The sequence below is a fragment of the Bombyx mandarina genome, chromosome 10 (genome assembly GCF_030267445.1).
Source record: "Bombyx mandarina strain Sakado chromosome 10, ASM3026744v2".
In the NCBI taxonomy this organism is placed as follows: domain Eukaryota; kingdom Metazoa; phylum Arthropoda; class Insecta; order Lepidoptera; family Bombycidae; genus Bombyx; species Bombyx mandarina.
Window position 1 is genome coordinate 13,383,603 of NC_143217.1, and position 12,442 is coordinate 13,396,044.

The window sequence follows — 12,442 nt, forward strand, 5'->3', positions numbered from 1 at the left end:
CAACTTCATTATCTTTCCTTTATACTTTTCAAACAATAGACGAATTTTTTATAAAAGCTTTATGAGCTTCGTTCCATTTGCTCTTCCAGTAGACGAATGAAATAAATGAAAAAGGACTCGAAAGGAACCTGTCATTGTCATCCTGTGCTAATTTCCAAAGTTGAGTTTTATACCTACCGTATCTACCTATTTGTTGTTTTGTAATGGTCAAGTGCACGATTAAGTAAAATGAAAAATATGTGGGGGTTTTGGAAAATTTGTAGACCATTTACTATATGTTCCAGTTATAGTTGTTATATTCCCAAACAACAAGTAAGGCAAAGTGCTTTTTCCGTACGTACAAATAGGAAGTTACTTGTTCCTACTGGAATACATATTCGTAACTTGGGGCTTGGTCCTACTTCTAAGGATTTTGAAGAGCCTGCACAGCTGTCCGGGCCATTGACAAAAGCCTACGCAAGAGAACTGGTATTACATTTGATTGATGAAGAAAGGAAGATGTTGTTAAGTGCACTTCAAGAATATGAATCAAACCGAGTCAAAGAAGAATTCGAAGGTATTGCGTCGTGAACCTGTCATTGAGACGACATAATTTAGTTATTTTATGAATGGGATCTAAATCTTTCTAGAAACACTAGCCGCCCAGAGATGGAGGTCAAAACTAGGTCGACCAAGTAAAGTTCCCACACTAGGTGATGTCGATCCCACGGGTTCTTACTGCCCGGTACCTGAAGACTGGCTAAAGAAGAAATATGGTAAGAAACTCTTCAATTGTGTGAAAATTTAGTACATAACCAGATGGATTGGCAACATTGTTGAAATGTAGGACTCATCATCATGATATGATGATGTTGACCAAGTACCTATTATGCATGTAGGAAGAAATTCTCACTTTTGCCATTTCTGCTTTAAGAAACAGATCAGTCCCTTCATGTTGTAGGTGGCTTATGGTATCAAGGTATGTTGCCTGATATTCTAGAACTTAATCACATTCTAACAGGATTGATTTAACTGTCTAAACTGCCACTATGATGTCTCTGTAAAAAAGAATGTGTATGAAACCTACAATTTAGAGTAAAGAATATTTGTTTAAATAACCCATTAGACTGATCAATCAGTACACTAAATACCATTTTTTACTTTAATTATATTGGAGAGTGTTTGACTCTTGATATGTCTTCCCTTGAATTATTGTAATCACTTAGCTCTTTCCAAATTGTGTTGTATCACCTTTATAACCTGTGTAGATGCTGAATCCATTTAACTGCAACATTGTTATCTGCACATGCTTTCATAAGTTCTTACCTACGATGATTGTGTTGAGGAATAAACTGATGCTGTTGCCTCTTATAGATAGATTGCTGAATAAATTTGTTGTCTGTAAACCATTGTACTTCATAGTATTATGCCTGTACAAATAACACTATCTCTCATAACACAGCAAAAACAGATATTGGAATAACTCAAACATTCAAGAATGTTTAAGTAGCTTCAAATGTATCGAGAGACAACTAAAAAACCGTAACATAGACAACAAAGAAGGTTCTATTTATTTACCCTGAGGACCAGCTCGGAGTTCCGATTTATTGTGAATCAGTGACAGATATGTGTGATAAATAATGCCTGTCTTACTGAAGAATCAAGTAGAAAAAATTCTTACCAGAGGTTAGCGGCTGCAAGAGTTAGACCAAAGGTGGTTTAAGGGAACCTACAAATCACAGACCGGGGAACTGCAAGAACTCATCAGCGACAATGGAAACAATCGTGGTTACATTCTGTGTTTCTCCAACCATGATAGCTCCTAACCTTGCCGCCTTAATTGCGCATTTACAAGAACTGGCATGCCACCAAGAGCAGCAGGTGCAGTACGATAGCAGGAACTGGTTCGCAAACTCAAAAAGAAAGCCAAGAGAAGCAGACCCGGTGCCAGGAAGAGCACCGCTAAGACGATCAGACTAATCGATTGGTGAAACAGATGTACCAGAATAGAGAGGAGCGTGCCCGCCACAAGATCGAACATGATCATCATCGCCAGATGCTCCTCATAAAGGAATTTAAAGAGATATTTTTAAAACATCTGACAGTAATGAAGGAGCATGTTTAACAGCACGAGAACCGTATTTCTCAGTATGAGTACTCATAATGAAAGCAGAGGTTTAGATGACTGATATGGGAAAGACCCTAGAAGGTATAAAAACAGGAATAGTGACTTCAGCTTTAGTTACTGCTCTTCCTTCGATCAGGCGTCCTAGGGGTGTCGCCACGAGTTTTGTTGTGGTGTTGTGTGCGGGAATCCTACACTACTCGGTTCCTGACCCCGACAGCGTAAGAGGAGTCGTTTGGTGGATAGGATCCTAAAAATATTCCTTGTTATTGGTCAGTTCCCAACATCTACAGACTCCACGCAATACAGTTTACGGACAATTCTCTGGTGTCCCTATTTTCATGGGTGACGACGGATCTTGTGAGCACCACCCTAGCTCCTCTAGCTCGTTAGCCAGCTGCATGAAAGAGCTAGCTTCGAGGCCTGATATCTAGCAATGCAGCACGAGCATGTGAGCAGTGGTCTCGTTTGCCTCCATACAGGCACTACAATAGCTATTCTGACAGATGTTTAGTGTATGCGTATAGCCCATAGCCAATGATTGCACCAACTACAGCTCTCAGTTGTCTATTAAAATGGAATCGCTAACGGGTTGACCTCGGTTATACTTCGCGTGCTCTTTCGTTTGTCACGAGTTTATTGGTTGAGACCGATAAATCTTCTATGATAAAATGACATACCATTAGTAATGCTTGACGATATTCGTGGATGAAACTTTAGAGATGGATTTTGCTCTTCAGTATCCGCAGGACCGCTTTTTTCTATCAGAATGTACTCTAATTTTGCAACCACTTAACTGCGCAAACTTGACCGTTTGTAGGATTCTCTTTATTGAATTGCCATTTCATTGTAAAATAGTCAGACTTACAATTTACTAGTGGTAGGATTGTTTCATGAACTCGTACGTCACCCTGTTAATTTCTGCCGTGACACAGTAAGGCGTAACAGTTAGAAGGGTTGGACAGCCGTTACACTATAAAAATTGCGATATAGACCTTATGTCCCAGAGTGAATGGCAGCATGCATAGTGATGTATGCTCCGGTGACCACTTAGCACCAGGTGGGTCGTATTATCGTCAACTCATCAATACAATAAAAAAGACCTACCAGTTACCACCAGTAACTAACTAGAATAATAGGGTTCCCATGGGTCTGCAAACATTACTTTCAGCTAAAATTGGTAGACAAACAACTGTCTTAAAATCCTACTCCTTCGTAAAAAGTCGAACGAAAACACGTCATGTTATAAAATTATCATCTTGTTTCTTTCAGCTGCCACAGTACCAAAGCCGACGACCAAGGAACTGTTCCACTGTAAGTAAACTTTATTAACTAGATCAATATACAAAGCGAGACGTTTTGGGTTTTTAACGCCATATGGTTCCATATACATAAGTACTTTACATAAGGTGTGTTCACCAGTGCACCCGTCTATGACATAACCCAAACACATGTCCATCAGCCAGCCCGAGGAAACAAAAAACTCATTATCACTGAAATCAAGCGAATAATGTTGCATGTCTGACTGTTTGAACTATTATCTAATGGTCTTACCAAGATTTTTCTTATCGTGACTTTTTATCATTAATTTTTATCTCTTGAATTTATAATTTCCCGTTTGCTAAATTATTTTTAGTTTCATGTACATGGGAGTGCACCTTTTTATGTATAGTAGACGCGCAGACGTTACGGTTCACATGGTGTTAAGTGGTTATCGAAGCCTGTAGGTACCGTGAAGTGAATACCGTCCTCTTGTCTGAGTCCTGATGTCTACGTCCTTACGGATCCATCAGATCCAATAACCTTTGCATTAGACGCCTTTAGCTCTAACACTAGGAGCAGGCTTAGGGACCTCGGTAACCGTACTCGTCGAACTCGACAAAGAGTTCGCCGTGCAACCTAACCCATGAATCAGCTCGCTGAGTTTCTCGCCGGATCTTCTCAGCGGGTCGCGATTCCGATCCGGTAGTAGATTCATTCGCGAAGCAGCTACTCTTGAGCTGTTAGGTCTCCTTCGGAGGCGCTCGGGTAGCTGTTAGCAAATCCCACCCCTCCTGGCTGAGCCTTTGCTCGCCCACCTGTCCTGGTGAAACTGGAAAGGCCTCCGGGCCACCAGTAATCCTTCAATCATAAAAAAAAAAAAAGTCCTGATGTCGGAGTCTTAATTAAATTAGTAATACGTTTGTCCCGCACTTCGTACAGAAATCAGCTTGCTAATTCACTTTCTTTATTGTTTATACGTGGTTATTTTATACAAAGGAGCTCACGGCCCTCCTGGTTTTAAGTGGTTACCGAAGCCCATAGACAACTACAACGTAAATGCCGCCACTCATCTTGAGATATGAGTTCTAAGGTCTCAGTTGTAACAGTACGACGGCTGCCTCACCCTTCAAACCGAAACGCATTACTGCTTCACGGCAGAAATAGGCAAGGTGGTGGGACTCACATGACATCCTACCGCCAATAATTACGCCAATTATACTTTTGCAGGTTTGACTTTTATTACACGATGTGTTATTCCTGCACCGTGAAAATTTGTTACGGATTAAGTACGGATTTGATTAGAAAAATTGGTACCCGCCTGCGGGATTCGAACACCGGTGCATCGCTAGATACGAATGCAACGGACGTCTTATCGGTTAGGCCACGACGACTAACTGTTATTCAGACTTGTTCGTTTACTTAAATAGTTTAGTTCTTAGTGACCACACAGGGTCCAGATGTACCTTGGACCTACTTATTGCTAACCAGTACAGAGTTTCACTTAGGATTTTTGTTTATTAAGAAAAAAACACTGCAATAAGCATTAAAATGTAGTGAATATTAAATAATATAATTTTGAAATAATTATAATTGTCGTTGTGTTTCAGTGAGCTTAGCAAACTCTATACCGTTCATTGGGTTTGGTTTTTTGGACAACTTCATCATGATAATTGCTGTGAGTAACAATCAAATATGGTTCATTTCATTCGTTCATTCATTCATATGGCTCAAAACATGGTATATTTGGCAGCTAACATTAAAACAATTATCGATACAATAGACTTGAAAAGCAAGTAGATTTTCCATTAAGCACACAAAACAATACCTTCTCATGGTTAGTGTAGTAAGAGTACGCTACACAGTGTGAATATCACCGGTTACCTTCAGGACTATGCCTTAGTTGTATAGTAAAATCGATTATCCCATTCTGCAACCAGTGATGACTTTGCTGCAGTAATTGGAGGAAAAGTAGTCACAGAGGCATCAGCAGCTCCTGGAGGCCGGAGGACCCAGTTCTTCGTATTCAGCTCACTTAGACTGTCTAATTTTCTGTAAAACAAGTAACCGCGTGACGCACTCACTGGGTCTCTATGGAGCGAAGTGACGTCGAGCTTATTCCCAACGCAGGGAGACAGCATCGAGAGCAGCATGAGCGCCTACATAACGCTGTCGACGATGGCGGCGGCGGCGCTGGGCAACACGTTCAGCGACGTCATCGGCATCGGCTCGTCCTACTACGTGGAGCGCGGCGCCGCCATGATCGGGCTGGGCGCGCCCGCGCTGTCGCCCGTCCAGCTCGACATGCCCATCAGCAGGCGCTTCGCCAACGTGGTAACTATGGACAGTAGTAGTAGTAGTAGTAGTACAAGCGTCCCGCATATAAAATATATAACACGATCCCAAACATCGAATCTGCATTGGAAATTTGAATTTTCATTTCATTTTCATTTCATTTTGAGAAGGGACAGTAAATTGATAATTCCTCGCTCGGTTTGTTTTTAACATTTTGGAAAGTTTGTAAGTGCATAATAATTTCAATATGCGGTATGCGATAAAAAAATTACTTTGGGCATTTACGCTAAATATAATTTTGGACTTTAAATTTAGTTAGGTAATGTCTGAAAATATCAATAAGCAAAAATTTGAACGAAAACACTCGTAGAAAAACTGAAATTTTAGGTCGTACATATTGCGGAGTAAAGTCAGCATCGATTGCAAAAACATAATTAAACGCAATTACTATGTACATATTATAAAGTTTTACACCTTACCACTTTTAGACGTGGTTGCGTATACCACGGTTTCTATATAGAACGGTAGGAATTAATCGTATTACGAGGGACGCCTGTAGTAATATTTAACGGTCAAATTTAAATATTTAAAAAAAGCTTCCTCTCTATAAAAATCAATAGAAACAACTAAAATGTAAACACATTCCCGATACAGGGCAGAGTTCTCGGCATAACTCTCGGCTGCTTCCTCGGCATGACGCCGCTGCTCTTCAAGGACGATGAGAAGAAGCCAGAGCCCAAGGCGACCTCGACCGAACTTAAAACTTAGGCGAAGCAAGAAAACAATAGACCAATTGTAACTTCGACAAACTCCTAGCTGGCCCCTCTTCAGTTAACTAGTACGGGTCGCGTGCGAGACCCCTCGGTGACGACGCCACAGTGCAGCCCACACACCGCACCCTTGTTGTTACTAACAATTTAGTTCTACAAGATGACGATCGAAATGAAAAAATAATTTTCACTGCATTGAGTAGTATCTTTACTTATATTTGATTTCAGATTATTATCAAATAATAATTAAAAAAGTAATAATATTAATAAAACGTTTTGTAAATAAAAATCTCAGGCAGACTGTAAGGACTCCTTTCGGGTAATGTCTCCCTCCTCCAGGAAAACCACTTCCCTCTGGCTGCAGCCGTCACTAACCGCAACTATATCGCCGCGGTCCGCGTGTGGTCACTGGGCCGAGCCGCGTGACTTGCCCGTTTTCTTCGTAGCGAGAAAGTTAGGCGTCGCTTATATTTGATTTCAAAAGTCCACGGTCCTGGCCATTATTCTCTAAGTAGCGTGTAATTTCTTGTCAGTTGTGTAACCGAACTGCCAAGTCTGGTAATGAGACGCTAGTTTCTGAATCCATAACAACGTGTTTGTCTCTAGCGGAAGTTGTGATTTGAGCCCATTATTTCTTCTACATGAGCGCTACTCTTCTGTCTCGTTCTAATTCTTCTTTTTTTCTAAGAGTTGTGTTTGCCTAGAGTGACGTATCCTTTGACGAACTCGAGGGCAGGTCTCGTTATTTGTAAAAATGGGCGGCGTGACTGACATGTCCCTGAGGCTCGTGTATCAATGAGCCGTGAGACATTATCTCCCTGATTGTTTCATGAGGTCTGCGCTAGAGGGAGCGGTGCGGCGACAGAGACAACGCTAGTCAATTATGGCCATCACTTTCTACAACCTATGTATATAATTTATTGCTTTAATGATTTGTAAAGAATTGTGGTGTTTTTATTTTATAAAATTGTATAAGGAAAAGGGTCATTGGTAGAGTACCAAATATATTTGAAGCGCCAGTGGGCTAAAGTCCCGCAAGTACCAACATTTCCTCGAGAAATTAACTCAATACGTGCTCACGGATGATGTCCGCGATGAAATAATAACATCGTGCAACCCGAAAACAATAGTATAGCAGTAGTAGGACAATAGATCAAACTCCCGGTCCTACGTTTCCCACCGCACGTCTAATGTATATAATAATTCAATATCAGTACGTCTTATACCTATATGGTAGGTAAATCTATCGACTTTTATAATAACAAACACAGTGCTAATAAATCAGTTATACAAAAGATTGATAACAATTTACTGCGATTTATGTTTTTTTTTTAAATCTTAGTTAATTTATGAAACTGAATAATATTGCAGCGTATGTAATTTAGAAGAAACCTGTAACTTGCCTAAACGCATTTTATTTACTAACATAATTTATACAAGATGAACCAGTTGTTCTGTATTTATCGAAATATGGAGTTTTCAAAAAGAAAAAGCCTTCGATATGTTTTAGTAGACAAATTATTATTTCTTCGACGTAGACTTTTGTAAATAGTACACTTGGTGATAATACGTCAATTGTCTTTGATTAGGTATATTTCTGTTGGCACACCTTAGAACTAGCCAATTTTTATAATTTTTAAATTCTCATTATTTATACTTTTTTTTTTCGTAATGTATTTTATGCAGTATGTAAAAATAGTATTTGATTTAGAGCAATGTGTTTTTAATCTTCGTCATGATGTTATACTGAATGTAGAGCTAATAACTCGGAGAAGTGAATAACTCACTTGGGCTGCACGCGACTTGCAGCTCAGGATGAGCTACATCCAGCCTTGTGTACAGACGGACATAACGCAGTTATTAAAGTAGCGAAGTAAAACTGTTATATATATTTGTAGTTCAACACTAACTGTCCGCTGGTAGGTGGCAGACGAGTGTCACAGAGTAAACAACTAAGGTCATTTTCAAGTGATGCTTGTTAATTTATAAGCTAGCTAATGTTTAATTTAATGGTCTGTTGTGTTCCTATAATAATTTTCGAAATAATCAAATGAGATAATTGAATATCATTAAATTAATTAAAATATAAGGCTGTTTTAGTAAAATTATAATTATTTAAAAAAAAAGTCACTCAACCCTGCACTGTTCGGTATGGGATTCCTTCAAATTCCACACCAATATGTACAAGGTTTTGGATTTTTATTCTTTATGTTTTATTAATTTACATTTTATATTTTTTTTATAATAATATAAATATAATATATGTCAATAATTGTTTCGTACAAAAGTTTTTAAGCACATCACTAATAATGTGTGTTACACTAAGTTTAATTTATTGTCTGTGAAATCGAGGTACTCGTTCAATAATGCATACTGAGTAATAATTAGAACAGTCCCCTGGAGCGCTGACATCGAGACGTTAAATAAACCAAATCACAGAGTGAAATTACTTCCCGAAGTTCAGCTGACGCTCGGAGTCAATGACCCGCGGCGGCGGCTAGACTACCGACAGTAGCGAAATGTTTGTGTGACAATAGAGTTTGGAAAATTATAAGTATTGCTTTCCGTGTATTTTGAGATTTAATATTATTACGTCATATCCTTTCTACATCCTGCAATTTAAAAAGAAAATTATCAACGTTTTATGTAGACACTTAATGTATAATTTTTTGTACTGAATGCAATTAGATATTGAACATAAAAATAAAAACCCCCATAAATGAGTTAGTTCGCTCATTGAAGATTGATTTTAAATGAATAAGAAAAGTTTCGTGTGCAATTAATATAAAAAACGCTATTTCACCCTCTGCTGCCCTTCTATTCCTTTGCTGCAAATCTGTACTGTTAATCAAATTCTCCCCCCAAACTTCCTCTAAAAATACCTAGTCTCAATTTACAGTCTGAATAGTAATGTGTATTTTATTTGTTTGTTAAATTTTAAAAAAAAGTTTGTATTACAAAGGCAAATGTAATAATAAATTATTTAAGTAAGTGTGTATAACGTTTAACGTATAACTTTATTAATAATTCCTTCTTATTCCGTTAGACTTCAAGCCTTGACTCTATTGTGTCATGTAGATAGTACATGTGAAAAACAGTATGTAATTAAAAATAACCACAGTATAAACTGTTTATCGTCTTTATTGGTTAATTAATAAAAATAATGACAACTGACGAATTCGGTTATTACAAGTAATGAATGTTGTGAACGTGATTAATGTGATGTGCTCGTGTGAAAATAATAAACAATGTGATTAATATTTTAGGTAATAAAATTGTAAGCACAATTTAAGTTTCTTTGGTGTTTTATTATTATTCCGGTCTCTGGGCGAATGAATGTGTCGCTTCTATGTTTGCGGCTTCCATTAGTCTGAAGTCCGTCGGCTTGGACATCGGCCGGACTAGCAACAAGCACGCAGCGGTCTCACCGAGCTACCTGATGAGACCTGGTACAAGCTGCACGCCGCTGGAACACTTAGTTTCTTTGCTCATTCGCGGCGGTGCACTACAGCTCTACAAACTCAAGTCTCCGGAAGTAGGGTACTGCTGCAGCAAGCGTTCCGTTGCTTGCAGTTTTTTTTTAAATTGCCGTGTAGATAGGCGGGCATACGGCTCACCAGATGGTGAGTGGTTACCGTCTTTCGTGGACTTCAGGGGCAAAGCCAAGCCGCTGCCTACCGTTTAATACTCTCCATAACCCTCATTTGAAGAAGGACATGTCACAGCACCGTGGAGGGGAACTCATTCCAAACCCGGATGGTAAGTGGCAAAAAATATCTCTGGAAACGCACAGTGGATGGAGTTTCAAAAAAAAAACAAATAAATGGGACAGAGCATAAATAAAAAGCAATTTTAAGTATTATTTATCGTTTAATAAATAATCTCACTTGTTACGGATATGCGTATTTAAAAAGCATCCTTTTATTTAGATACAAATTGCATTAACAAAATCAAGAGTTCGTACAGCCTTATCAAGACGTCTTATTGCTATGTTTGTTGTCGTTGCACGTTTACCGAAAGCGAATTTTTATTATGGCAACACTTTTTTGAAGAAAAATTGACAAAGTTTCAAAAGTAGTAATTCAATAATAATTTCACAATTCGTAAACGCGTTTCCTTTTTTCTTTTTGTTAAAGTTAACACAAATTCCAGCTCTTTTGAAACGATTGATTTATGACGCCTCCAATACACTACAGTACAGATTTAAGTTATTAAATTATTTTAACCATAAAGCGATTTATTTTCCTGTAAACTTAAGAAAAACTTTATTCTGACCTTTATCTATTTAAACAAATAAATATTTATTATGCTATAAATGTATTATGAAAATAGTACCGAATGAAACAAAAAGTACCAGTGATCCGACAGAACCAGCCTTGAATGACACTTCAATTTGTGTTGTCAGAGCATGAAGCAGCATCGTGGGCACGCGTCAGTGGTCAAACTATTAAGGACGCTTATTTAAAAGATTTTCTTTAAACTAACGTATAATTAATTGCATTTATTTATTTGTATCTTTCTCGGTATCGGATAAGGTTTCCTTACTAACGGTACATTCCATACGGGGAGCACTTTTTTTTCTACCTTTTCGCTGATAGCATAAGAGGTTATTCGAGCTACGCCCAGATAGATCTATGGTACTATATGGATTGTCTTTATACATTAGATCTGAACCTAGTACAACTACTTACAGACTGGTCACGTAATTAAGAACGCTGAATAGTTTATTATAGTATATATAAAAGCCGTTGAAGTTAATGGTCTAATAATCACCTAAATTGTATAAAGCGCCACAACACAGGATTATCGGCAAATGTTGCGTTTAAATTTTACATAATTAAACACCTGTAATGGGCATTCATATAGAAAATTGGTCTGTCTTTACGTTTAAAATAGTTGACTAGATAATTAAATATACCGCAATATTACTAAAGAATAACTAAATACATCACTTTTGTCAAATTCAAATGTAACTAGAAGTACCTAACTACACAAAAAAAAGTTCACAGCATCGTTGAAGAAACAGCCGATTTCTGACACTAGTCATTTCTAAAAATGAAGAAATGAAGTCTTTGATGCTGCCATCCGTGGGAAACGTATAGTCTATTTTAGCACTAATCTATTTAGATGACAGCAGCTTTGTTGCACTTGTTGGCAAATGAACACCGTGTTCCGATCTCGATGCGATGATTAAATGCGAATCAACAATTACTAACTATTCATAGATCCTATCACTGTTAACTGTCTTAGCTGTGTTCAGCATCATCTAACATTCAAAGTGGTACTTGGAAGTACATATAGTACTGGGAAAGAAATAATGCACATCGATTTCTAGAAAGAGACATTCTTCTTTGTAGAGCATTGTCCCTTTCGCACACTACATGTGCTACGTTTTGGTTTTGTCAGTCGTTCGACAAATGCGATGGATTGTGCGCCCAGTTCAGTATTTATATAGAGAGTTGGTAACACCCCCAAATTTAAATGATTTAGAATTGTACTATGGCATCTGTAGGAAAAAGAGGGAAGCCGTTACATGGTTATGTAGCCTCTAGAAATGTGGTTATGAATTTAACTACAGTAAAAACATTGTTGGCAGAAAAAGTAAACATGATTGGGACTGAAGAGTGGAAAAATGTTTGCGATCATGCAATGAAATGTGAGAACGAGTTTCGAAAATTTCAACACGTTCTAGATAATTAAACTGATAGACTGGTAATAAATACGGCTGAAGGCGACAATTATATTGACTTCATTAAGACCGCTGATAGTGAATCAGAAGGAATTGAGGTTTTACAATTGTTTTGTCAGAATATATCACTTTTCAAAATAAATAAATCAATGCGCAAAGATATATGTTTTTCTTTTATTTCATAGAAAACACTTATAAAAAAAAATATTTTATAAAAAAATAAATAAAAAGAATAATACATTTACAACTTGTAATTACAACAACAAATTAACAAAAACGTACAACAAATTAACAAATACCAGACTTTTAGTATTTCGTGAGAAA

General features: G+C 37.7%; 1 protein-coding gene across 1 annotated transcript; it reads left to right on the plus strand.

Moving 5' to 3' along the window:
• The first annotated feature begins 123 nt into the window (after positions 1 to 123).
• On the plus strand, positions 124 to 9,726 carry LOC114246786 (uncharacterized). Its single transcript, XM_028179476.2, has 6 exons — positions 124 to 556; positions 630 to 755; positions 3,377 to 3,418; positions 4,975 to 5,042; positions 5,495 to 5,698; positions 6,314 to 9,726. Exons 1-6 carry the CDS (start codon positions 229 to 231, stop codon positions 6,425 to 6,427), a joined length of 882 nt encoding a protein of 293 aa, XP_028035277.2. The 5' UTR covers positions 124 to 228; the 3' UTR covers positions 6,428 to 9,726.
• Positions 9,727 to 12,442: the final 2,716 nt, after the last annotated feature.